Genomic DNA, 26805 nt, shown 5'->3' with positions numbered 1-26805 from the left:
GATAGTTAAGGTATGATACAGGTTTATAACTTCTATTTATGGCACGTGAAATGTTGGGTCTAACAAAGTTGTGTTTATAATGTATCGCCTGAACAGAGACCCAAAGAATCATGGGAACAAGAATCGTCCAGTGCTGTGATCACAAAGATAAGCAGGGAACATTATTTACAGGATTGTATATATATCAAGGTCTCAGATACTTACAGTGCTGAAGTTCCTCTGGTTCTCGCGTACCCTCTGCATCTCTGGCGTGTCCAGAACCGGTACATAATGGGACATTATTCTTTCTGCCTCTTCCTTGTACTTTTTCTGTCAAGTGTAAAAGGACTAAGGAATCAAATGATTTCCAGTATAAAATTTTGAAATAAAAGCAAATTATTCTGGATACAGAAAAAAAACATTCTAATTTGTCTATTTGCAATTTACAAACAAAGATAATAAGACTGCAGTGGATAATTATACAAGGTTTATATCTGCGAGCCAAGGACAGCGGAACTCATACCTGTGGAGACTTTCAGCACTTACCTGGCTGACAATGTTCCTGATCTGCTGAGCGTGAATGATGTCGGGGGTATCGATCACCGTGGTGTAGCTAGAGCGATCCTGCTCAGCTATCTGCTTATACTTGCTCTGATAAACAAAAACGAATATTCAAAATAATACAATATCAAAGAGCTCTGAGGGCCACCTAACCAAAACCAAGTCTTTAAAATATAGAGCCGTGGAAAAAATTAAGAGACCACAGCACGGTTTTTTGCGTATGAATCATTTACATTTTTTTTGGCTTCTCATTGATAAAGGGCTTCTTCCTGGCTTTATGGCACTTCAGTCCTGCTTCTAGGAGCCTGATACACACTGTCCCAGCAGTGCACTTCACACCTGCACTTAATGTTTCCCATTCCTTTTGAAGGTCACTTTAGCTTATCCTCTGATTCATGAGAAACTGTCAGTTAAGTTAACGGTCATCTCTGCCATTAGAATGTTGCTTCCGCCCATTACCTGACTGGTTTCTGGTCATTCCCAGTGTCTCCTGCTTAACTTTGTTCTTGTGTACGGCTGTCTTACAAATTTTGATCCTCGAAGCAACCTGCCGCTCAGTGAAGCCTTCTGCCGGCAGAACCACGATTAATCCAGGATTTAAAAATGCAGATTTGTTTAAAAATATAGAGTGGTCTCTTAATTCTTTCCACGGCTGTAGCTCTAAGCATTGTATTTTTAATGGAGGATATTACAGCATATGGACTGACCTGACTGAGGATGTCAGTAGCGTTCTTTGCTCTCATGAAATCTGGTGTATCTGTGGCTAATGCTAACATTCCCTTGCCTTTTATCTCTTGCTCCAATGCCTTCTTGTACTCTCTCTGCGGTTATAAAATTCACATTAGACATTTCCATCAATACTATACTATGTACTTGATACAAGGAACTATTTTGATTACTTCCTTAAAAACGCGTGAATAATCAAACAAGTTCAAGATGAATTCATTCCGGACAAAAAAGACGGGAAACATTTTACTTGTATTAAAACATTTGTCAAGGGCTGCAGAATCCAGCCTACGACACATTAATGATGCTATTATCAAATGCAAAACTAGTGGATCCATTCAAGATGTTAGAAGACATATACTGGTGGCACAAAAAGCATGGCTGATGGGAGGAATGGTTTTAGACAGAGAATGATGAGAGTGAAGGTCCACAGAGTGCTGGAAGAGAAAATCAGTTTTATTAAAACCAAGAAGGATTCCAACATCTGGCTAAAGTTACTGTACATAAAGAGATTAGTTTTCATTAGGTTTGTGAGACATGACACATGGAAATGCAGCATTCTTAGTAGGGTCAGTGTTTAGGATGGAAGGGAGAGAAAATTGCAGTGATGCAGCCTGCAGTGATCCTACCTCATTCAGAATGTGAGTAGCATTCTTTGCTCTCAATAGTTCGGGAGTTTCCTCCAGCAAAGTTATCCCTTTACCTTTCACCCCTTCCTCTAGATCTCTCCTGTACACTTTCTACAGGACGAAGAAGAATAGAGAGACTGCAGGGAGACAGCACACAGGCACTTGCGCAGTGCTGTTGACCGAGCACTGCTCACCCACTGGGATCAAAGTCAGCAAGCCTCCCCCAAAGCCTTAGCCAGTTTTTTCTTCTTCAGTTTTGAGCCTGATGTTCTGGCAGTGCAACTGGATGCATAATTTGTAAGAGTGCAATATTAGTAACTGCTGAAATGGCTTAACTGAAGAAGATAACATTTTGAATTGCATTTTATGGGGCATAAAACAAGGCTTTTTGAATTTGATCAGTAGTCTGATAAAAATACACAGATATTTGTGTTTCAGCACAAGCAATCTGTTATTTTACATCTTCAGAGTGTGGAATGCACTGTATTTCGTCGCATTTGATATAAATACCACTGAATAAGGGTACAAACCTGGTTAATTAACTTTAGGATTCGTGAAACAAACATCCGATTTGTATTTTGTATCAGACTCCTTATTTCCAACAGTTTTTCACACATTTCATTAGAAAAGACACAACAGTGACCAGTAAGTAGACGTTGCAGTTAAAATACAACTTCGTTAGCATTCTTTGCTTACGTTTATTTGAAGTTAACTCCATAAAGAAAGAAAAGCATAGACTTGGCTTTTAGTTATAGACTAAGCACTACAGCTTATCCCCACTGGTCGAGGAGAAGAAAACAAGGTAAGGTCAGGGGTCAATTAAGAGGTAAGAAGAGAACCAGGAAAAGGTCAAAGGTCAATTAAGAGGTGAGAAGAGAACCAGAGGATGGTCAAAGGTCAATTAAGAGGTTACATGGAATCTATGAAAGAGTCATGCTAGGAAGAAAAGGTGAAGAGAGGATGTATTGCTTACAAGTGTATAACAGCTAACATCACCATGCAGACTCTGTACTTCTTATAAGTGAAACCAAAGGTCAAAAGCACTTGATGGATTAGCAGGGTGTTTTCTTAGTATGATTACCAAGATGGGAGTTGAAGATATAAGTGGGAGTAACTATTACCTCACTGGCTATTTTGGTGGCGTGTCTGACATATAACATGGCGGGGGTGACCTCCAAGCCTGAGAGGTTCCTGCCTTTAATGGACTCCTCAAAGTCCTTCTTATAATTTTTCTATTTATTGCAAAAATAAGAATGAAAAATGCATCTGAAATACAGTAAATGACACCAAAACCTCTTTGTGGGTTATAATAGGTCCCACATAAATGTACAGGCATCCCCAGGTAACCAACGAAATCCATTCCCTAAGTCTGTCTTTAAGTCGAATTTGTTGGTAAGTCGGAAAAATAACACAGTACATGATGATGATAATAATAATATCTAATAATAATACAGTAATAATAACATAACATATGGTACTTTACTGCACCTTACAGCTGACATTCCACTGAGTCCATGCAGTGTTTTCACGAGTGTCACAAAGAAGTGTGTATATTCATTATTACGAATCATTGTATTTAACCCAAATTTTTTATATAACAGGCTTTATGGCCGTCCTTTCGTAAGTATGAGTTGTTCGTAAGTTGGACATTCTTAACCTGGGACTGACTGTACATGTTTCCTGGATTTTTTTGAAGAAAAGTCCATGGAGTAAAATTCCAGGTTAAAAATGTCCTGTGTTATATAGCTGTAGTTTTGTGTCTGGATGAGTGTATCTGCGAAACAAGTAACAAGAGCGAAGCATAAAAATGATGATAAATCAGTAGATGCTTGAACAGTACCTGTACTTTTATATGCACAGTATGTAAGTCCAAACATGTGTGTTTCCTTAAACACTGTGTGACTGAATAGCTTAAACGTAAAAAATTCCAAGCAACACGTTGTTCCTTAACTTCATTAATCGTGCCGTTTTTGCAAATTGCAGCTGCGTGCAAATATGACCGAAAGACAAGCACATTGTCTGCAATAGTGCTGGACTGGAGTCTTCTCCGAACCTACATACGTTCGACACCATGCACAACAGTCCCGGATTGTTTTTTAAAAGCCATGTTTTTTGGTTGCCTCTCAAGTGTAGTTATGAAAACTATGAAATTTTTTAAAAGAAGTACAAATATTTATGTTGGAATGAACTTAAAGAACTAAACTGTAGTAAGACTTTCTCCTTTCAGCAATCTATTCATGGGTCATAGCTTCAGAAGTAATGATTCTTTCATTTTGATTGAAACTGCTGTCTCCATATAAATCACCGTCACCCCCAGTCCCATTTTACCTGGCTCTGCATGTGCTGTGACTCTTTGGCTGTAACATATGTGGGCGTCTCGAAGTCAAGCATGGCCTTGCCTTTCTCCTTGTTATACTTTTCCTTGTATTTCACCTGCAATCACAAATGAAATGAGTCACATATAAGCCTTAAACTGCAAGCCATTTCAAACAGCCATCATTCCCTAACATCAGTGAGGTGCCCTGCATTGTAAAGATTACTGAATTTTATAAGTAACTATCTGCACCAATCACTGCTTATCATGTACATGATCACAGTGAACCATGGAGCTTATGCAGGGTAACGCAGGACATAAGCAGAGGTGGATAGTTTAGGTCCAGAAAGTAAAAATCCAGACCAAGATTTTGTTTCAACCAAGCAGTTGTGTATAAAGGGTCACAAACACAGAGGACTCAACTGGTTGGTTGAAACAAAATCTTGGTCTGGATTTTTACATTTTGGACCTGAACTATCCACCTCTGGGTATAAGATAGGAGACCCACAGGACGGGCAGTTTAGAGGCTCTAATTCATGTAACTGCACATTTTTGGACTGCTGGAGGAAACCCATTTGGTAACACTTTACTTAAAGCTGTCATTTATAGTGCATTATAGATACCTTCATAATGCACTATAGTGGTCAATATAAGAATTAATAAAGCATTACAGCATCTTCTACTGACAGTCATAAAGCATTATAGTGTTGATAATAATACTTCACAAGCTCCTATGAAGCTGTCATCTATAACATACTATAGATACCTTCATGATGCTATCGTCGGTATAAGCAAGGATGGTTTGCACTGCATTGTGAAGGTACCTATAGTGAATTATAAATGAGAGCTTCACAAAGCATTCATGATGCATAATACACATGGCTATAATGTCTAAAGCCTTTTTCTGAATAATTATAGCCATGTTTTTAATGCTTTATGAATGCATTATAATGTGTTATGAATGCATTCATAGAATCTTATAGACGTGGAATTCATAGAAAGTGGAGGGAGCTAAAGGCAGTACGCAAACCCCCCAACCCTGAGGGGTGACAGTACAGCGTTTTCCAATGAACCTCCACGCTACCCTAAGCAACTGTATACTTTGCACGTCCACCGTGCCAAAATGCCAGTGACAAACTTCATCTTTACAGCACGCATATGTAGCATGTGACAATCGTAATTGAAGAACCAGTAGATGAATACACTCTTTTTTGTTTCACTCTAACAACATACAGATAATTAGTTCCATGTTCAATAATGAACGCCATAAACTAAGTATGACACCTGCAAATGGTAATTACTGTTTATAAGTACATTGACATTATTTTTAAATAAAACATCACTGCTACTTAAGGGTAAGGTATGTACTTCATAAAATACAAAATCGGTTTGGGAAACTGGGGTACTGGGAAACTGTTTTAAGTGGCATGTGGCAGTCCAGATAAAAACTGCACATGGATTTGTGATCAGTCAGGTATGACCTTCCTTAAAATGTCCCACTTACTTGGCTTTGAAGTTCTGTGGTCTCCTTGTGATGGATCTGTTCAGGTGTGTCTGGAATCATGTGGTAGTGACCTTTACTCTCCTCAAATTTCCTCCTGTACTGATACTAAGGGGGAAATCCCGTAGGTACCTCAATGATGCTATTCAACATGGTCTGCACCGAGTGTCCTCTGACGCAGTGATAATCATTCAAGAGATAAAAGCAAAAAAAGTCTATAAAAAAAGTCACATGACATTCAAAATTCGGCCACAGTGGCATATTATAAAATATTAAGAGGTCAGTATAAAAAGTCAGTGCAAAAAAAAATTATATATATATTGTTGAAAATAGTGGCATACAGTGTTAGGTGACTTCAGCAAGACGTGTTTCATTATAACATGTGAACATCTTCTTAGATTTCCCCATTAATGTGTGAAGCTTAACAAGTATGGCACAAAAACAGATACACGTATATTAGGGAAAAAAATCGAAACACAAAAATTTTTCAGAAGAGTTGGAACAACACAAAAGTGGTGTCAAAAAAGTGAAGAAAAATGGGAGCAGTTACAGACTGATGCTAGTATGGAAGGATGCTGAGAAGGTTAGAAGGGTCAAGGTCAATACCACATGATGTCCGTAAAGATTATGGGCAGGTAATGTAGAGTTTGGAGGCAAGTTCCTTTATATTAGTATTGTGGAGCAGTAAGACAGACAGTGGTATTATACAACTTGAGAGGACAACAGCAAATGGTGAGCTGGTAGGTCAGGTTAGTGAGCTCCTTACATCGCTGGAGAGCTTGCTGGTGGTCAGACCGTGCTGCATGGATAGAGACTCGGCCATGTCCGTCACAGGTTTATGCATCTTCTTCAGGTCACCCTTGTATTTCACCTATATGAGAGACGTGTGATTAGAGAGTGTAAGGAGTGAGCGTAAGTATAGTGAGTGTAAGAAGAGTGTGTAAGCGGTGAGAGTAAATAGTGAGTGTTAGCGGTAAGAGTAAATAGTGAGTGTTAGCGGTGAGTGTATGTGGTGAGAGTAAGTAATGAGTGTAAGTGGTGAGTGTAGGATACAACCATCAATTTACCACACGTGACAAGTGGGGCCTAACCCCTTATCTCACGCCTCTCTAAAAACACCCAAGCACTGCCACACCTCACGTATTATTATTGTGAAGCATTATGGCAACACTTACCTCACTTGCAAGAGTATTGGCATCCTTCATAGTCTGGTAAATCTTACTGCTCTTCAAGTCATACTGTGGTTTCACCCCCCTCACTTCTTTGTCAAACTTCTCTTTGTACTTCAACTAATGGAGATTAACAACAGCACAACATCAAGGGAAGGGGTCACCTTTGCCAACACTGTATAATAAGCCTGAAATTTTTCTTCATTTGTTAAATCCCTGTTGTAAATGTAAATCAACAATAGGTCTCTTGTTATATAGTGTAACCAAACAAAAGTTTCCTTTTAAGAGCAAACTGGCTTCGGTTGCCTCACATTAACGTTAAAGGCATACTATGTAAATTTTCATTCACTTTCAGTTACTGCTCCTAAAAGGAAAAAAACACCACAAACAATATACACAAAATAATAATACACAAAACAAAACAAAACAAAACAAAACAATGACCTTATACCATAGACAGTATATGGAAAGAAACGTTGAAGCTTTCCATCCCAGACTGTTTCTGCACAAGAACCGCTATCTGCAGAGGAACTGACCCTGGAAACATTATTGTGAATTTGAAAAACCTCAGAAACAAGAGTGTTTCCGATGATCGCGCAAATGCAGCAGTGCAACAGATTTAGTGAAAGCTGTTACACGGCACAGAGTAGAAAAAAGCCAGCCGGTAGCCACAGAAATGCACGAATCGCTCGATTTTTTTGGAAGACAGGAAGACACAGACAAGAAGCAATCAGGGGCCCTATGGTTCAAGGACATCCTTACATCACTAGTCAGGACACTCATTTTCTTAATGTGACGCATCTGCGGGGTATTAAGGGAGGCGGTTCCATGGGCCGAAGGCCCCTCCTCCACCTAAAGAAGTGTAGCGACATGGCAGGGTGAGAGCAAAGAGAAAGGGAAGGAAAGAGAGGACAAAGCAGCTAACCCAGGTAAAAGTTGACAATACACAGACAAAGCACTATACGTGGTAGAGTATTAATGCAATATTAATATAAGAGTGCTTATAGGGAATATGGATGTATGGATACAAAGCATTATGGGAAGCATGTAGATGTAAAATAAATTCATTATATTCATTAGTATGTTACTGAAATTTAAAGCGTTATTTGCTAATCTTAGTCACAAATGTGCTGTTACACTGGGAGGCTAGTATAGCAGGAATAAAAATTCATGTGTAAGGTAAAAGAAAAACGAAACCAGCAGCACAATGCGATTGTTAAGCTATATCGGGACATTTCCTTGAAATACCTGGCTGGTCAATTTGGCCACCTCTGTGGCCAGAGCGATATCCGGGCGGCTGGCCATCGCTACTCCAGCGGTCACCTTCTTACGGTATCCGATCTGTTAGGGATACAGCACACCATCAGTGCACACTGTCCCTATGCAGTCTCATGTCCTCTTCATATGCAGAAATGTGATGTGCTATGCAGGTCCCAGTTGCTTTCTGTCACGGTTTGAAGGCGTACGCACGTCGCTTATCAGCTTGGCTGCCTCTGTGGCCTTCTTGATGTCGGGCCGGTCAGGTACTGGCGTGTAATGCAACTTGGCTTTAGCTTCTTGCTTGTAAGCAAACTGCAAACCAAAGGTGAGCTTGTGTTTGCAAACCACAAAATCCACTTGATATACAATCACCTGAACACACTGTAAAATACCGAATTAAAACTATAAACCATCATTCAATGAGGTATTATTCAGGAATTTATAAAAAATTGAAAATCTCCAACTAAGCTTCAAAGCTTAACTTATACTCCTTTATCAAATGCTAATAATTTAAGTGATGATGCTTGTCAGGATCTGTCCCAATCATGTCCGTCATGTTCCTATTTGGTCAGCAGATGTCACTGTCCATTCCGTCTCACTCCCTATTCCCAGTCCTAATGTGATTCGATATTCGCACCTGTTCCTTGTTAACTTCATCAACTGCGTATACAAGTACCTACGCTTGCTCTGGCTCTCTGTCGGTCATCGTGAGTGTTCTTCTGGATGTTAGTGCTCCCTGTTAGTTCCCACTATTGGTTTGTCAGTGTCTCTGGTGTTTAGTGTTGCAGTTTGCCCTACCTCACCTAGGGTTATGCTCATCCTGACCCCTTGTGGTCCTTTTGTTTATTACCCCTTTGAAAGCTTTTCTCTGTAATAAAGTCACCTTCAGTTTATTTAAAAGCCTGCATATGGATCATCCCTCCCTTCCAGTGTCCAGCCACCATAATACTAACAAACACTGGAACAATACTAGCGAAAGAACAATTGGTACTGAGATAAGCTACTGATAAGCACAGTTCCTTTGCAGTGAGACAAGGCGGTCACTCACATTGCTCTGGTTCTTGGCCACCTCCATAGCATGCTTCACACTGGGGGCTGTCATGGTGTTGTACTTTGCCTTACCCTTCTCTTTCTCAAACTGCTGTTTATACAGTTTCTGCAAAGATATGTGCCGATGAGGGTTATTAATTAAACTAGCCAAAAAGGCTATATATATATATATATATATATATATATATATATATATATATAGTATACATATGAATGGTCAAAAATCACAATATGATATTTTATCGATACATCGCCAAGCCCTACTAAAATGTTATACGATGTTTGGCTTACCCCACTCACAAGCTTGGCCACCTCTTTGCTGTGTGTGGTTTCGCGGGTCTCAGGCAGAGTGGTGAAGGAACCAGTCTGCATCTGCTTCTTACTGGCCTCCTTATATTTTGTCTGGAGGTGACAGGAAACTGGGTATCGTACACTGTACCTGCTTACGCCATATTCAACACCGCACAAGAAAAGCACTTGGACAATTTTAAATGTAATTTTAAGGTAGATCGATACTGAACTAAAACGTCTCCGTGATTACCACAACCAACAAATACTGATAAACATAATTTATCTTTTTTAATTTATCATTTTACATAATGTAATAAGAATATAATATTTGGACGATAATATGCACAACTAATAATGTCTAACTAGTTGCTAGGTATCACACTGTAGTACTTTACTCTGTTCCTTACTTCAGATACCAGAGAGCCGACTGATTTTGCATGGATAATTTGAGGAGTGTCTGGAACAGCCTGGTAGATACCCTTGGATTTCTCATACTTCTCCTTATATTTCACCTGTAGAACAAAAAAATGTTCCATAATCTGCCAGCTTGTAGCGTCCCCCCAGTAGCAGGAAGACCATATGACAAGGCAACTCTTCACATTGTGTTCAATGTGTTTGATGAGACCAGCTAGTTGAATATAGTTGGCTTGCTGTACTCACGTCGCTGGCCATTTCTGTGGATTGCTTGGCCAGGGTGATGTACTTGTCATCCGTGACGGATATTTTGCAGCCCTTCAGCATCTCCTTGTCATACTTGTACTCAACCTGTAAGTTTTACAAATAAGTCATTTTAAATGCAAATGGTTCATTGCAAGGGTGCCCAACCTCCTGACCACAGTATGTTTCCAGGTCGATCGCGAGACGATTAATGGATAATGTCGTATTATCCATTATCGTCTCACTTCTAGGTCGATTCCAGGCAACCAAATATACCAAGGGGTCAAACCCAGGTCGTCGGCAAAATGAACCGGTGACTCTTCAGAATATTTTCTTTGTGAAAGTAGCTCTCACTGCAAAATAGGTTGGGCACCCCTGGTTTATTAGATACAAATTACATAACGATGATGAAGATGATGTAGTACTCATCTTACGCTATACCTCATCTTACACATAGTAGTATTAATAACTCAGGGAGGGTGGAACAGTTACAGTGGGTACAATTAGTTGAAATGATAACAATGTCATGGAATTAAGCATTAGGACACATTCAATGAAGAGTGTCTTCTTCCTGCAGCCAAACAACACTCACATCGCTCTGCTGAACCCCAGTCTTGAATGCATGTACAAAATCAGGTCTATCCACGGTCCATATCCATTTCGCTTTATTGGCTTCATACTTCTTTTTGTAGTCCAGCTACAGAAAAATATCAAGGCAAATTACGACATTAATCCCGGGAGTTCTGAAGGAAAAACAATGGAGGCTCCCTTGTGCCGTCTTACGTTGCTGATGTTCTGATACGCTTCCTTGGCCGCTCTGATGTCATACGCATCAGGAGACATGGTGATGTGGCTCTTCTCCCTCTCGTACGCCTCTTTGTACTTCAGCTGATAGGAAATGGCAAGTATAGACATTGATGACGAACGTCGAGAGCGATGGCATTTGGTAACGGATGAGAAGGGGGAATTTTGAAGAACCTACCATGCTTGAAATTTCATTGACCCTCTTCATGTGCTGCTGGAGTGGAGTGTCGTGGCCCAGAGTATAAGCCTTGGCTTTGGTCTTGTTGTATTGCATCTTATAGATAATCTACAGGTGAACAGGCAAACATCGGACTCAGATGCTTTTCATTTCACTATATGCACTTACTATATGCTACATTTACATACTAGGTTCTAATTGAAAGAAAACAAAAATCTTATGATTCCAGGTATTGAATTATTATTAATGATATATTTATTGCATTATTGCTGTTTGTTGACTGCAACAAAGTGTAATGTGTATAGTGTAATGTTGTACCATCACATTATGTGTAATATTATTTAGGAACTGTAGCCATATGCTTTTACTTACCTATTTTCTTATTGTGATAAGTCTTGGTATTGTAAAAATCATATTTACACTATTACATTAACCTTACAGTGATTACTATTGACTAATAGAGTATGCAGACTTTTTGCATTTAAAGCTGCTTAACATAGATTTGTGGTGATTTACACGGCACCATGCATGTCCTAAGATAACGGAGGCCAGCCTACGTCACTGATCAGCTTGCTGCGCTTGTGCACTTCACGTTCAGGCGTGTCCAAGACGGGGGTGAACTTGTCCTTTTCACGCTCATACTTCTCCTTGTACTTCCACTGGGGGGCACAAAAAGGTGCCATGAAAATCAGCAACAACGTTATCGCCGCGGCAGTGTGCCTCTAATGATCCTAAATATATGTTGCCAGAAATACAGCATATTCAAATATGCTTGCCTGCTCATGTGGACATATTTAAAAAAACACTATACATGAGTCACGATATATGAATATACAGCAAGTATATTAAATAATTTTCGTAAACTGTAACGATGTATAATTAATAATAAATACAATATTCATGCAAAGTCAAACACACATGCATGCAACAGAGAAGCAGCTAGCAATTAACAGCAGCAGACTGGACATTCATAACATTAACATTCGGTTTACAGTATTCAACCTGTGAGATGCTTCCGACTTCTGAATCTCATAACTCTAATCATTTCTGAACATTTCAGGATCTCCAGTCATGCTACTTTTGATTGTGCTTCTTGTGGTAAGAGACTTTTGTTCTTTGATTCTTTTAAAATCTTTCTGCTCAAGATGCTTTTTTATGTTTTACGTTAAAATTATGACTAATTTTAAGCTACCTCTAATATCATATATAGTTAACAAGTCATCAGTAGCCAGTTAATTTTGTAAATCATTATTGATTACTGGTAGAACATATAAGTTGTACTGTATACGAATCCATGTAGTTCTCTAATAAAACATGGAATAAAAATCAAGGAATTAGTCATTTTGTGGAATTTGTCTTTTGTTTTGTGACAAAACAGTGTCAGAACAGGAATTAAATGCCGGAGATGAAACAGCTGAATTAATGTTAGCTTAATAGATATTTTTTTAATCAATTTTTCTATAAATGCTTTCTGGATAGGGCCCTCTGAAAAGTCAGGGCTTTGGGCTACAGTCCTTTAAGCCTATTCAGTTAATTCAATAAAAAGTAATACGGCACGTTAATTAGTGATCAGTTATGAATGGGAACTCTCAATGCAAGGGAGGACCACTAATGGAATGGGGAAGTTATGATGATGAATGAGGAATTCCTGTCACGGCACCAAAGTTTTAGGGATGGAGGAGTAAAGGATGAGGATGGGAATGAGGCACAGCCCGGGAATCACCAGCCGATGGTTACCTTACTCCACATAAAGGAGTTATAAAGGGCACCCAGGATGTCTGGTCGGCGCAGCTCATTGCAGCCACCCTTGTGAAGTTCCTTAGCCTTGGATTTATACCTGATCTGTCATCAAAAACACACATAAAGCATGCTACGTAGAGGTGGAGCACATGAGAGGAGATCTCCCAGGGAAGCCCCTTGCAGGCTCATCTGTGAACTCTGTACCTCTGAACCTATAACTCCCCTGTTTAAGAGACTGAGCCGCTTCAACATTTTCTCAAGCTCAGATACCCTTTTGGAACATGAATGATAGAGATCTGATATTTTATCTATTATTTATATATCTTAGTTGTTTCCAATTTCATGGGAACTGTATTAGAGGAGTACTGGTCCTAGAGTTCACAGATCCTGAACCACAAAACAGTCACAATCAGCAACATCGGATACCTGGAAGGTAGACAAGAACATGTAACGTCAAGACGGTGACATTCATAGCTCGCTGATGACCACATGCGTCGAACGGAAGCACACTGATTAGCGCAGAAGTGGGTCAGGTTGCATATGCTGCCTTGGGGTTACCTGGCTTAGTTTACTGGCCTCCTTGGCCAAGAGGTTTCTAGGGTCATCGACAACAACGGTGTACTTATCCTTGGTCTTTTCGTATTCAGCTTTGTATGACCTCTGCTCAGAACGTCATAAAGAGTTAAAGATCTCTGACAAGTAAAGCACACTGTGGCTCCACTGAAAATTAATCAACGGTTAATACATACGGAAGAAGAAATATTACATACACACACACATATATTTATATATATATATATATATATATATATATATATATATATATATATATATATATAATGTATGTATGCATTGTACATCAAATCCAAGATTTATAATAACTTGCATTGAAAAATACTACTGAATCTTTGGGTCTTTTTTCTGCAATTACTGTTCCTTGATAAAGTACTCAGCCCTGATATACTCTCACATTTTTGGCACAGAATCATCTGAATAATCTGAAATAGACTGAAATAAGACATTTTCTCAGTTTGCCAGGCTAATGGTCAAAGACCAATGACTGATAACATTTTTTTTTTTTAAATGTATACATTTAAAAAGTACTCACAACTCTTGTACTTCTAAACTTACAAAACTCTCACCAGTGCATTTCGCCACCTTAAAAGGCACACAATTTTTACAGCATGGCAGAGTCAGAGAGACTATTATAAAGACTATTATAAATTATAAATCTGAGGAGGACTAAAAAAAACTTTATTAAGGCACCGTACAAAAGTACAGGAAGTGTGAGGCTACAGGCATAGTGTCGACATCAGGCCCCACCCGTCCAAACTCAGCCGGCAGCCAATCAGGGCACTGATCAGGGAAACTACTTCAAGGATGACTGTGACACTGAAAGAAGTTAGTAATGGAGACCGGAGAAAACCTCCGGAATATTCCATAAAAAGGACCCCTGTGAATGGGGTTGCCTGAGAACAATATATGGCTGAAAATCAAACGTATTCTTTGACCACATTTGGCACAAAGCAAACAAAGCAGACCAGCCTGGTAACGCCTGGCAGCAGCTTAAACTGAGGGAAACCAATGTTCTTCAGTGGCACATTCAGAATCCCAACTTCAGTTCAATTGAAAATCTAGAAGAAAGCCATCACTGTTCCCCAGCTAACCAGACCCACCTTTTTTCCTTTTTTGAGGTAACAGTTAAGCTGTGACATTGTTCAATGTGGAAAAACACGTAGGGTCTGAGTTCTTTTTCAAGGTACTGTATATACCGATACATACAGACTGGCCACATATGAATTACAAAGTACAATCTTTTATACATATTAAAAGGAAAAAAATGACATCAAACAGTGATTCTATAAAATGATGATAAATCAGTTTTAATATGCAACTTACAATGTATTTACTATACGTTTACAAGGTGCCACGATAGCTATTCATCTGAACTGTTAGTACTTACGTCATTGATGAGCAAAGATGCCGATTTGGCACTTCTGAAGAACGGAGTATCAGCAGTATAGCTGAAGTTGGCTCGGTTCTTCTCAAATGACGCTTTGTAAAGTCTCTGTGAGACAAAGGCAAAAGAAAAAAAAATTAAAAATTCATTAATGGTGAAATGCTCAAGCAATGATATTTTGAAGTTCGATATTTTACGTTTCAAAGTAAGATGATTTTTAATACAGGAAAAAACGAGATTGAAGCGATGGCAAGTGCATTTAATACCCTGGTGGGGTCATCGAGATAGATCTCTACGCAGATTATGCCACTGCTGATGCAAAACAGGATAAGTTGTAGGTGAATACAAACAGAAGACAGTGTACAGTACCTCACTATAAAGAGCCTTGTTCCTCTCGGCCTGTAGCAGGTCTGGTGTGTCCCACACATAGCACCCAATACCCTTTAGCCAGGTCAGGTCCTCCTTGTACTTGATCTGATATACGGGAGATTTCTCAGCTTAGTCTTTACAGTCACAAAAATCATCATTTCAGACATGAGAAATGGGCAACTCTAACTTTTGTGTCTGCTCAATTTTAAATTCGAGGCACGTACATCACTAATAGAGTCACGGACGACTCTGTGATGGAACAGTTCAGGACGGTCGGGGGTGGATCTCCAGAGGCCTAGAGAGTTGATGTACTTCTCTCTGTATTTCACCTGGATGCACAAAAAAACACAGTAGTATCATGTACAGATCATGGGACCCTAAAGCCCATCCCTCACAAACACATCGTTAACCCTTACCTCACTGATGTCATCAGTCACCCTCCGATGGTAAATGATGTCTATGGCATCCTTTACTGTGCGGTAGTGACCCTTCTGCATCTCAAAGGTTTCCTTGTAGCGAAGCTGTAGAGACAGAAAAATGGCACATTTGAGAAGCGTTTGACCAAACAGAGACAGAAGAGTCTTACGGTCTGGAATGACTGGCTACTCACATCACTGGCATTGAGGTAGGCTTTCTTTGCACGGATAACTAAGGGAGTGTCAGCGATGGCCGTGTACCTGTGCTTCAGCTGCTCATACTGACTCTTGTATTTTTTCTACAAGTAAAGAGAGAAGAGTAAATGAGAAATGGCAGCTGACAAAGGTTCCTATAGCAAGTAAGTAAGATAAGCTCTCATGAATGACCCAGGTCTGGTTCAATGCCGCCACGAAGCCTCCTCAGCGGAAGATGAAGAGAGAGGATAAGGGCCCCCACCTCGCTGACCACTGTCTTCATATGCCGGGCGTGTTGCAGAGCTGGAGTGTTGATCTCAGGAGTAAAGTGAGCCCTTTCTTTGGAGGCCAGTTCTGTGTACTTATACTGCAGGAGGTATAAGGAAAGACTTTGCTTATATATAGTATTCCATGTCACTGATTCAAAAATTCCAAAAAACATATATATTTTTTTGCTTTAGTTCTTAAAGGAAATTTTACTGTTATCCCCCAATAAAATACTTCTGTAAAACTCTGTCTTGCATTACTCTGAGATGTCACTGTTACTGTTTAATGTGTAAACATCTTTTTAGTGTCAAAATGTATGTATTCAGGTATGTTAAACCGGCCATTTCCTTGGGGATCAGCAAAATATGAATCAATCAATCAATCAATCAATCTATCTATCTATCTATCTATCTATCTATCTATCTATCTATCTATCTATCTATCTATCTATCTATCTATCTATCTATCTATCTATGCCTCTGTCTGTCTATCAATCAGTCAGTCTTGTTGTATACAGTTCTCATACTAGATGTTATATAACTGAAATGGAAATCAAGTTTCCTGGTAGTGGCTAGAAGGCGGCAAGAACACATTAAGATCTTTCCTTTGCAGGTCAGTGATGATTTAGTTGGTCATTTGTACCTTGTTGCTTAGCTGCTGGGCCCACTTGACTCTCTGTATATCTATGCTGTCCGCCGTGCTGGTACACTTGGTTTTCACTTCATTACCTTGGGCTTTGTAAACCAGCTTAGGAGGAGAAATCATAGTCTTTTGTTACATTGCGACAAGATCGAGAGCTAAAACGAAAACAAGCAACGATAAACCCAAGTGATGGTACTGCAACCATTCTGGAAATATCTTACATCACTCATGTGAGTCTTCAGCTCAGTCACACGTTTGTACTCTGGAGTGTCGAGGACGACAGTGAAATGGCTGTGCAGCTTCTTCGCGTCAAGTGGGTAGTTGGTCTTCAGGAAAAAAACAGACACACGGTAAGTGGGAATCCACCCCCCACAGACTTCATATCAGAACGAGTAGTGATTCATATACTGTACATCATCGCCGTTAAATGAATAGCGAGTTTGTCCACTTATTGACGATTGTGACTTTTTACTGTAGATGAAATATGTCTATTCTCCTTGGCCTGCTGATAGAGTTTGACATCTAACTGAACCATGAAAAGATGTTTTACGTACGAAGGGATCTATCGGTCTCATTAGAGGAGCTTTGTGCAATGCTAAATGTACAGTATAATAGGGCATTGATTTGGACAAACATTTGGACTAGCTGTCCATAACCTTTGAGTTCTTAGAATGCAGTGAACAGGGAGACGAGGTTCAAACTAACCGTGTGCCATTGGGACGCATGACAAGAAAACCATGTACATTTGCATTTGCTGACATCAATCCATGTAATTCCATTTAAAACAGTAAACCGTTCTCTGACAGTTGTGTAAAGATAAGTTTCTTTAAGTGGTGCTAAGTGTCTCATTATGTTGTATTTAGATTTACTTTGCAACATGATTTATGAGCAAATGAGTTTTTTCGTTTTTCATCGTAGAACAACGATGTTGAAGATAAAGGGTAACGTACACGGAATTTGGTGATGTTCCGGATGTGAACCATCTCAGGCGTGTCGTACAGGAAACAGCCCAGGCCCTTCAGCCAGTGCAAGTCCTCTTTGTATTTCAGCTGTTAACACACAAATTGACGTGTCACAAATACAAACACAGAATCGCGTGTTCAGAACGCAAACATGAAACACAGAGGCATATTAACATGATCAGAGGCCATTGGTTCAAAGAGATGACCCTTAGGTTTGCCTGGGTTCCTGGTAGTAATTCCATCCATTCATCTATCCATCATTTAAGTGCTAATCCCGGTCAGGGTTGCAAGGATTTAAAGAAATTGGCCATTATGAAAAAAATTATTACTATTTTCTTACATCACAACTTTCAAAGGAATTATTCATTTAGGATATTCTCTAAGGAAATATTAGTGATCACTCCCTTCAGTAATGCATGAGACCATCTGAGGAACGCCTGTCAGTGTTTGAGCAATTAAGCTCCTGAAAATAATTTCCCTGAAATAGTTTGACTATTTCTTTGACTGTGGTTATATATCACTGTCCTTACAAACAAGGATTCACTTCTGTTTCATTATGATACACTTTTAAAGACACATACATCACTGGTGATTTGATTGACATGGTGGCAGTGCATCAGTTCCGGAGTGATTGGCATGGAGATCAGGTGGCCTCGGGAGCTGTAGTACTTCTCTTTGTAGCTAATCTGCAAAAAGCAACGCAAAAAAATGTTTGGTGATTTGTACAGCTTTAAGAAAAGCAATAGAGGTCTGTGAAATAATAGGGTCTTTGATGTATATAAAAGAACGCAGTAGAAACGTACGTCGCTGATGGCTTCTTGAGTAGCCTTGACCTGTTTTATCTCTGGGGTGTCATAGATGGAATGGATCTTATCCTTCTCCTTTTCATACTTCTCACGGTACAAACGCTGTTTAGGGAAGGGGGAGTCCAGAGACAGCATGATTGGCCAATCACAAAAAAATATATTTTGCCTTTTATAACTGACATGAATCAACATATTCTCCGTGATATTTTCCTGATCCCACTTCAAGACTTTCAATCAAAACACGATGGTATCACGGAAAATGAAGAATTCCATGAGATAAGCTTATTTTTTGAGGCTTAGGCCATAGGGGTGGCCAATCTTATCCAGAATTATCTGATATGTAGGTTTTCGCTGCAGCTCCCTAATTATATTACTAATTCGAGGACTAATTGTCTGAAGAGTCCTCACACCTGGCTTTGAACAGCTGACCTAAAGGTTATCCCAAAAGCCTGCACACACACCCCTTGCTTTGTAGAAATGACTAGCCACCCCTACCATAAATTGTTGCATCTACAGTATTATCTATTTCCTTAATCAAAATAAGCCCTGCTGAGAGCCACGATTCATGTAGTCCTACCTGGTTGGTAACTTCGTTTGCTTTCTTAATATTGACAAAGTTGACTCCGTTGGGGTCGAGTTTGTAGCTTTTTGCCTTCATGAGGTCATATGCCTCCCGGTACTTCACCTGCAGGAAAAAACCATAATGTAAAGAAGCAATTTTATCAATATCAATTACTGACACAGATTTCATTATGAAGGCAATCTGTCCTCTTACATTGCTGGTAATAAGCTTGTTGTTCTTTGCTTGAAGGTTGAGTGGAGTGTCATATGGGAGAGAGTATCCAGTGGCCATGGACTTCATGTTATCTTCTTTGTAGTGTTTCTATAAGAAAGACAAAGATAGGAAGTTCATGCAATTAGTATGTATCCATTATCTTAGTTCTCGTGATATCAAATGACATTTATTTCAAAAGACTGTAAGGGGAACTCCGAATTAGGAAACTTACCTCACTCTGAATGGCATTGGCCAGCTTGACTCTCTCTGTGTCCACTGTAACAGCGGGGGCTGTGTTTTTACCCTTAATATTTGTACTGTACTCATTCCGGTAGTGAAGCTGGAATTAGACAGATTTTAGTATGCAGCTTGCAAAATAACAGCTCTTTCAGTTAAAATCAGTGAAGGACTTTACCATGAAGATTAAAACGATCTTCAAAAGTAAGCAATACTAGTGTCTGTGGGGGGAAAAAATCATATAGCAAGACAGCAAATTTATGCACTATTTATGAAAATATGTTCATAGAGTTCTAGTATCTTATAAGTGAGATTGGAATAGTGACATAAATGGAATAGTGACATAAATGGGACACAAAAGTATCCAATAAGGATGTAGCTTTTCTGCCACTTACATCACTCAAGTTGACAGAACTTTGCTTGCAGGTTTCATAAGTGGGAGTTTCTAAAACGACGGTATAGTCCTTGAAATGCGCCACGCCCTTTTCTCTGTATTTTTTCTAGAACAAAAAGAAACATCAATATATCAGTCACCAATTCAGTCATTCAGTCTGGGTCTTAGCAATTCCACTCTATAATAAAAATGTCATGGTCAGTATGGTAACATTTAAATGGAATGGGGTTTAAAACAGAAAAGACCTACAATGAAGACAGGCACCCAAAACTCACATCACTCTGCAGAACGTTCGCATGTTTACAGCGCATTATTTCAGGTGTGTCCCAAACGTAGCAGCCTGCTCCTTTCATCCAGTTCAGATCATCCTTGTAAACGACCTGAGAAGATACAAGAGGCGATTAGGACACTTGTGTAAGCAATCATGGGAAAACAAAGGATGATCAAAACAAGGAAAGTCATGGTCTTAGGTAGAAATGCACCGATCCAATATTATCCAGACCTGCAGATCAGCCATACATTACCAATCCACGTCCGATACTTACTCATTTAGTGTTTGGCTGTCAATAAAAGATGGCTCCTATTTCATGTTAAATCTGTTGGTACAATCAGTCGTGTGACAGTTCTTTCCCATTTTAGATGTATTTTGTCGCATTCAAGCTGAACGCTAAAGTCTTGTTTTTGCTACTCAGTGGATGTAAGCGCAGTGACTTTCACTTTCTGAGATGTCATGCACATACCCTTGGCAGTACGAGGATACATCAGGTAGGTGAGCGACGATCTGGAAACGTTTAACGTTCTTAAAAACAACTGGTAGCACAGCGATTTGCAATCTTTGTAAAAAACAAAGTTCTGACAGGTGGGAGCAGCGCTTAGTAGAAAATCCCACAAAAATCCCGCAAAGCGCAGCAACCGTGCGAGACAACGGATATGAAAAAAGCAGTGGATGATTTGGGAGTCGCTAGTTGGCTGTTTTGCGCACTCGCTAAAGCTTGTGATACACGAGAGGCTCGCGATTACGTGTAAGTGAAGCTGTTGCCAGTGGGAGAAAAAATGTAGGACATTTTAAGCATTCGACCACTTGCGTATCCTCATTTTGAAGATATTCAAATTGAACTTCGAATGTCTCATAAACACTTAAAACAAGATGTACAAACGAGGTGGTACAGTATGTTATGCATTTTTCGAGTAGCCTATTAAAGATTTTTTGGCATACATTTAGCTCTTGTATTGAAATCTGTATCAGATTGTAATCGGCAGTTGTGTGTCAGAATCGGATCGGAACTGAAAAAATGTGGATCGGCCCAATCCTAGTCTTAGGTAATTTTGCATCTGTAAACAACAGGTAAGTCAAAAAGGAAAGACATCCAAAGCTGTTTGGCTCATGCGAAACAGGCAGTTGAGGTGTAGTGTTGATAAAGGCAATTCTGGTACTCACATCACTCAGTTGCTCGTTGACCTTGCGAGCATGAATATTGGCCTGCATATCAGGCAAGCAGGTCCACTGGTGCAGGTACTTGCGGTAATTAATCTCAGTGACCGCATTCTGGGTCTGCCGAGCAGCCACCACCTCTAGCATGTCTGGGGGCAAATGCAGCTTCGCTTTGGTCTTTTCGTAATCGTTCTTGTACAAACGCTGGGGAGAGGACATAGGAAGCACTGCATTACATTTTGAACATAAGTTTCTTACTATGAAGGTTAGTGGATTCTAAACACAGTCTACTCACGTCGAGGATGAACTTCCCAGTGCGGATACATCTTGCAGCCTGGGGATCGTCCTCCAGAGATTTTGGCAAAGTATAGACAGCCTTAACTTTCTCGTAATCCTCACGGTACTTTACCTAAATAGACATTGAAAGAGTTACATAATAACAAATCGAATGAAACAGCTGTTGGTAAACCGCTATTTCTTCATATTCCTAACTTAGACATTGACTTACAGGACTTAGAATGACCTTCTGCTGCTTGGCATGGACCAATGCATGGGAGTCCGCAGGCAATGTGTAACTCTTTGCTTTGATCTTGTCCCAGGCTTCTTTGTATAGTCTCTGAAGAGCAAAACAGATTAAGGTCAAGTGTCGATAAGAGCTTTGACTACAGACGGATTCTATAATGTGCAAGAAGAGGAAACAAACTTACATGACTGTAGACTTCTTTCAGATTATAACATCTCTGGTAATCAAAGGTATCTAAGATGGTAGTATATAAATGCTTCTCTTTTTGGTATGCCTCTTTGTAGTTTAGCTGAAAAGCAGTTAAAAAATGTATCGTACTCAACACAGCACGAGCAAAAATCATCAACAATAGTCAATAATATGACACAGCACAGGATAGCATTACAAAACATAGAATTCCTCTTAAAGTCCAAAGGCATGCAGTTGTCTAATTGGCATCTTGGCTAACTGGATGGAAAATATAATACAGTGGGTTTAAACTGCAAGTTTGAAATATGAGATTAAAATATTATTAATAGTACGCCTTTGGACATCTGGAGGAAACTCATGACACGAGAATAGCATGCAAACCGCACACAGGCAGGATTCTGATCCCCTACTCTGGTGGTAAATACTCAAGTAATATACATTGTGTATAAAACTTCAATGCACCTTGGTATCGACACTGGTACTGAAACAATACTGAAAAAGCTTATTCTTTCCATTGGTGAATGCAGCATTTTTCTAGACGACCCATGACACCATGGCATTTCAAGCTGATTAATTCAAGTACTTTGGTAGTTACATTGTATCGTGCATACTGCATTGTACTGTATATGTATAGACATTGAAACATTCATCAAGCACAGGCACACATTGCAAAACAATGACATGCTTAAATAAGACAAATAGAAAAATATAAGCGCTTACATCACTCGCCCAGGTATGGCCAAGGACAGCAGTGACATAGACTGGGGTGTCTGTGACAATTGAGTAATTACTAAATTCCTTCTTTCCTTGTGCCTTGTACTTCATCTGCGAGTGAATAAATGTGAAGGAAAATAGCACAAATCAATATTAAATTTACCTCAGTAGCTTGGGGGTAAGTGCTGTTTAATTGTTTAACAGTTTCTCAGAGGATCTGGGAACTTCTGAATGAGGAGACAGTGAAGTGTGATGAGAATGACATGACATACTCGTGTGAATACTCACATCACTCTGTAGCTCATAAGACTTCTTGGCACGCACAATCTCAGGCGTATCCCACACATTACAGCCGACTCCTTTCATCCAGTTAAGGTCTTCTTTATAGATCACCTGGAAGAGAAACCACAGCACCACCTCAGCCCTGCTGCCTAGTTTTTAGATCGAATAGTCAAATCAACTGGGTCAGTCTAAATATGTACCTTATTTACAGTTATTCCAAGGTCATACATGTCTTACTCTAATTTAATATTTGCTCTGGAGGAAACAATATATACATTACGTTTTATCAAACAAATGGAAACAATTAAAGACAATCAAATTAGCAGGATATATTAAAGAAGACAAAATAAGCATAAATAAACATACATCGCTCAGGATTTCATTGGCTTTGCGAGCCTGGATGGCGTCGTTCTGCTCTGGGTGGCAGGTCCACTGGTGCAGATAGTTGCGGTACTGCACATTGCTCAGGATCTCCTGACACTTCTTGGCCACAACATGGCTGATCATGTCGAAAGGGATGTGGACCTTGGTCTTGGTAGTTTGGTATGCCTTTTGATATTCTCTCTGCAATCGTATGAAATGCGTTTTGTTTTTTTGTTTTTTTACGCCAAGACTTAACATTCAGCTGAAATTGGTTTTAATTGGAATATTAAGGATCTAACTATTTCTGTAAGAAAAAGTAATACAAAGATTTTTATGGAGAGAACAAGCATGCAAGTGTCATAATAATAATAACAATAATAATAATAATCTTTATTTCTTCTAATACATAATGCAACTTAGAGTGTTTCATATATGAGATAAAATAGAATCAAACACAGAGAAGCAACCTAATAATGCCAAAGATACATCACGTAGGCAAAAGGCAGAATGCAGCATGCAGTCTCTCACCAGTCCCTTCATCTTCTCCACTGCGGCGTTACGGATAACCTCTGGGAAATCCACCAGATGCGAAGCCATGTAGTGGCCCTTGGCCTTCTCATGAGCATCCTTGTATTTAACCTGTGGTTTTTAAACGGACAAAATTATTAAATCCACCCATCTGTCATCTTAACCAGTACAGGTGGTGTACTGTGGCACAGAGCACAAGGGCAGATGCGAACACGTAATCAAACACTTTAAGCATCTGAGAAATTCCCATTCATCTAACTGCATTTCTTGGAACAGTGACACCAGAATGCCTGGAATAATAATTAACTATTAAATAATTTTACAATTCCTTCAAAATGTATAGACATACCTATAAGTAATTAAATGTCTCCTTTAATATACAGTATCTATAACATTGTGTATTAAAAAATATATGCCATAGTGACGCTTGAAATCTTCGGACCTCAGTCATCATTATTTCGCCATATACAATATTGGTGGGTAAGCCAAGAATATGCACAAAGAAAGATGATATATTTTCCATTGTTCTCATAATAAAGCTCAAGTTACATTTTCTTAGCGATATTTTTCATTCATCTGACATTTACCCTCCTCACTTCAAAAATTTTAACGTGGTCAAACAATAATTGTTTTTTTTTTGTTCGTCTACATGTGTAATTTCCTTTCGGATTACTTAAATAAGGACAACATGATGCAAAAAAAAAACCTAAATAATAATTGCATGGGTTCACAAATTGCAATCACAATGATTCACACAATATGGTATTACATCTATACAAAACAATAAGATTATTTATTCAGGCAAGCTAATCAGTGACATTAAAATTATAAGAAGAATGTCCAGAGGAACAAAGTGTTGAAAAACTCACCGAACTTGCAATTACCCTCCCATGTTTTGCTCCTAACAGTGGGTAGTACTTGTCATCCAAATGGTAGCTTGTGGCTTTGGTGGCATCCCAGGTAGATTTATACAGTTTCTGTGAATGAAAAATTATTAGAGTAAAAAGTTGAAAAAACGTGAATAGAACGGAAAAATGGTAGTTCTCTCACGGTACCTCGCTGATGTTCTTGGAGACTTCTCTGCTTTGAGCTAGCTGGAGAGTGTCAGGTGCTCCAATATATTTGCCCTTCTCCAGGTTAAACGACTCCTTGTATTTCAACTAGTCAACCGGAAACAAGTGACAAGTGCTTTTCAAACTGGAGAACTATTCAATAGTTAAAAAAATCTAAACGACATAACGATATAATTTCTTTTCATATATACAATTTCTTTCCGTATACACTAAGCCCATTTTAAATAATTGTGAAGTGGTACACAACAGCATTTTCATGAAAGGGTTTTCAAACTTTGAGTATTGATTGCCCTGAATCATCGGATACAAAATACACGAGACACACTCACATCACTGAGGTTAGCGGCGTTGACTTTGGCTAAGAGGATCTCAGGACGATCCACGATATGTGAGAACTTTGCAAAGTTTTCTTTTGCGCCCTTTTTGTAATGCCTCTGAAAAGTGACAAGAGGGATCATATAATGAATTACAACAGCACAATGTAAGGAAATCATGTATATCGTGTTATATTTGTCAACGTACATCATTTAGAATTTCTTGAGCTTTCCTGACTTTAACATGATCCACCGAGTCCATTGCAACCCAGCCACATCCGCGAATCCATTCCATGTCTGCCTTGTAAACAATCTGCCAGAACAATACATACATTTCATGTAACTGACCATTAACAGTTTCCACTAACAACTAAAAATAAATCCATATATAAATAATGCTATAAATCCAGATCCAGTGGCTGTATCTCTGTTAGGTTCTCAAATAAGCAGCAGTCAAAGAATGTTATCTGACTGTGGCCTTTGATCTTAATATGTATGTTTCTTTGAACAAAAACATCTACTAGATAAATATAATATATCATGGACTAAGTAGCTCAAACCTTCAATGATTACTTACATCACTGCGAAGATCATAAGCTTTCCTGGCTTGGATGACATCATTCTGGTCTGGCATGCAAATCCATTTATGTAGACGTGTTCTATAATTATCATCATTGACTTGCATCTGGCATTTCTTGGCCATCTCAATCATTAGCATATCCGGTGGAAGGTTAAATTTGGTCTTGGACTCATTGAAGTGTTTCTTGTACAGCGCATCGCTGGCAATCTTGGCTGAATTCATGGCCAGCATGATCAAGGGGTCGTCCTGAACGCTGCGGGCTCCTATGTGGTGGCCAACTTGCTTGCGGTATCCTTCGTGGTACTTGTACTGCAGAGATCACGAGAGAACAACTTACCCTGTATTTGTATCACATGAATTTTTTTTTGTTAAGGTAAATTCCTCTTAATTTTTTCTTCAAACCATATAAGTTACTTCAAGACAGCAGTTCAAGACATTGTACTGATCACTTACATCACTCTTCATACGTGACGTCTGAATGCATTGCTTGATGGACACAGCATCTGGTGGCATGAAGTAACTTGTGGCTTTTATCTTATCCCAGTTTTGGGAGTACAGTTTCTGTTAGGTTGAGAGGAAAACAGATATTTGCACCAACAGTACCTTCAGGGACAATAAATGTGCTCTCCAGCTAAACAGTGTCCTTTCTTATCTGTCCTTGGAAAATTCTCCACATACCAAATTGATGTTTTTGGCTGCTTCTCTAGCTGTTGCTAGCACTGGGGTGTCCAACATGGTGTACTTTATTTTATCACGGTTCCAAGCTTCGTGATATTTTGCCTTGAAAAAAAAAGAATGGCTTTGTTTTTAATAAGGACAAACTTTTTTTCAATATGTTTTACAAAATAAAATGAACTAAATACTCATCAAATTCTCACCAAAGTAATTTTTACAACAAAACAAGCCAGTTTTATTTAACTGCTAT

General features: G+C 39.2%; 1 protein-coding gene across 46 annotated transcripts in view; it reads right to left on the bottom strand.

The window, feature by feature from the left end:
- Positions 1 to 26805, bottom strand: part of LOC125731624 (nebulin-like) — a 69619-nt gene that overhangs the window by 4145 nt on the left and 38669 nt on the right. For 33 of the 46 annotated variants that reach the window (XM_049005896.1, XM_049005938.1, XM_049006042.1 and 30 more), the window contains 52 exons: positions 26559 to 26660; positions 26334 to 26441; positions 25878 to 26189; positions 25509 to 25613; positions 25316 to 25420; positions 24969 to 25073; positions 24783 to 24890; positions 23914 to 24024; positions 23389 to 23586; positions 23029 to 23133; positions 22747 to 22851; positions 22022 to 22126; positions 21823 to 21930; positions 21610 to 21723; positions 21321 to 21518; positions 20158 to 20262; positions 19884 to 19988; positions 19484 to 19591; positions 19252 to 19359; positions 19054 to 19161; positions 18474 to 18578; positions 18252 to 18356; positions 17659 to 17757; positions 16930 to 17034; positions 16709 to 16813; positions 16062 to 16166; positions 15799 to 15903; positions 15605 to 15709; positions 15413 to 15517; positions 15189 to 15293; positions 14823 to 14927; positions 12857 to 12961; positions 11677 to 11778; positions 11120 to 11227; positions 10921 to 11025; positions 10730 to 10834; positions 10141 to 10245; positions 9888 to 9992; positions 9481 to 9591; positions 9188 to 9295; positions 8350 to 8451; positions 8128 to 8220; positions 7642 to 7731; positions 6886 to 6999; positions 6477 to 6581; positions 5714 to 5818; positions 4224 to 4328; positions 3017 to 3127; positions 1896 to 2006; positions 1248 to 1361; positions 526 to 630; positions 205 to 309 (listed from right to left, as the gene is read on the bottom strand). In XM_049005896.1, coding sequence (XP_048861853.1) covers positions 205 to 309; positions 526 to 630; positions 1248 to 1361; positions 1896 to 2006; positions 3017 to 3127; positions 4224 to 4328; positions 5714 to 5818; positions 6477 to 6581; positions 6886 to 6999; positions 7642 to 7731; positions 8128 to 8220; positions 8350 to 8451; positions 9188 to 9295; positions 9481 to 9591; positions 9888 to 9992; positions 10141 to 10245; positions 10730 to 10834; positions 10921 to 11025; positions 11120 to 11227; positions 11677 to 11778; positions 12857 to 12961; positions 14823 to 14927; positions 15189 to 15293; positions 15413 to 15517; positions 15605 to 15709; positions 15799 to 15903; positions 16062 to 16166; positions 16709 to 16813; positions 16930 to 17034; positions 17659 to 17757; positions 18252 to 18356; positions 18474 to 18578; positions 19054 to 19161; positions 19252 to 19359; positions 19484 to 19591; positions 19884 to 19988; positions 20158 to 20262; positions 21321 to 21518; positions 21610 to 21723; positions 21823 to 21930; positions 22022 to 22126; positions 22747 to 22851; positions 23029 to 23133; positions 23389 to 23586; positions 23914 to 24024; positions 24783 to 24890; positions 24969 to 25073; positions 25316 to 25420; positions 25509 to 25613; positions 25878 to 26189; positions 26334 to 26441; positions 26559 to 26660 — 5886 coding nt within the window. Of the gene's footprint in view, positions 1 to 204; positions 310 to 525; positions 631 to 1247; positions 1362 to 1895; positions 2007 to 3016; positions 3128 to 4223; positions 4329 to 5713; positions 5819 to 6476; positions 6582 to 6885; positions 7000 to 7641; positions 7732 to 8127; positions 8221 to 8349; positions 8452 to 9187; positions 9296 to 9480; positions 9592 to 9887; positions 9993 to 10140; positions 10246 to 10729; positions 10835 to 10920; positions 11026 to 11119; positions 11228 to 11676; positions 11779 to 12856; positions 12962 to 13417; positions 13520 to 14822; positions 14928 to 15188; positions 15294 to 15412; positions 15518 to 15604; positions 15710 to 15798; positions 15904 to 16061; positions 16167 to 16708; positions 16814 to 16929; positions 17035 to 17658; positions 17758 to 18251; positions 18357 to 18473; positions 18579 to 19053; positions 19162 to 19251; positions 19360 to 19483; positions 19592 to 19883; positions 19989 to 20157; positions 20263 to 21320; positions 21519 to 21609; positions 21724 to 21822; positions 21931 to 22021; positions 22127 to 22746; positions 22852 to 23028; positions 23134 to 23388; positions 23587 to 23913; positions 24025 to 24782; positions 24891 to 24968; positions 25074 to 25315; positions 25421 to 25508; positions 25614 to 25877; positions 26190 to 26333; positions 26442 to 26558; positions 26661 to 26805 lie in introns of all 46 variants that reach the window. The other 13 variants (XM_049005905.1, XM_049005954.1, XM_049005930.1 and 10 more) reach the window with 13 other exon arrangements.

This window comes from Brienomyrus brachyistius, chromosome 1 (assembly GCF_023856365.1).
Source record: "Brienomyrus brachyistius isolate T26 chromosome 1, BBRACH_0.4, whole genome shotgun sequence".
Classification (NCBI taxonomy): domain Eukaryota; kingdom Metazoa; phylum Chordata; class Actinopteri; order Osteoglossiformes; family Mormyridae; genus Brienomyrus; species Brienomyrus brachyistius.
Note: the sequence above shows the minus strand (reverse complement) of the source record. Positions and strands in the feature narration are given on the sequence as shown.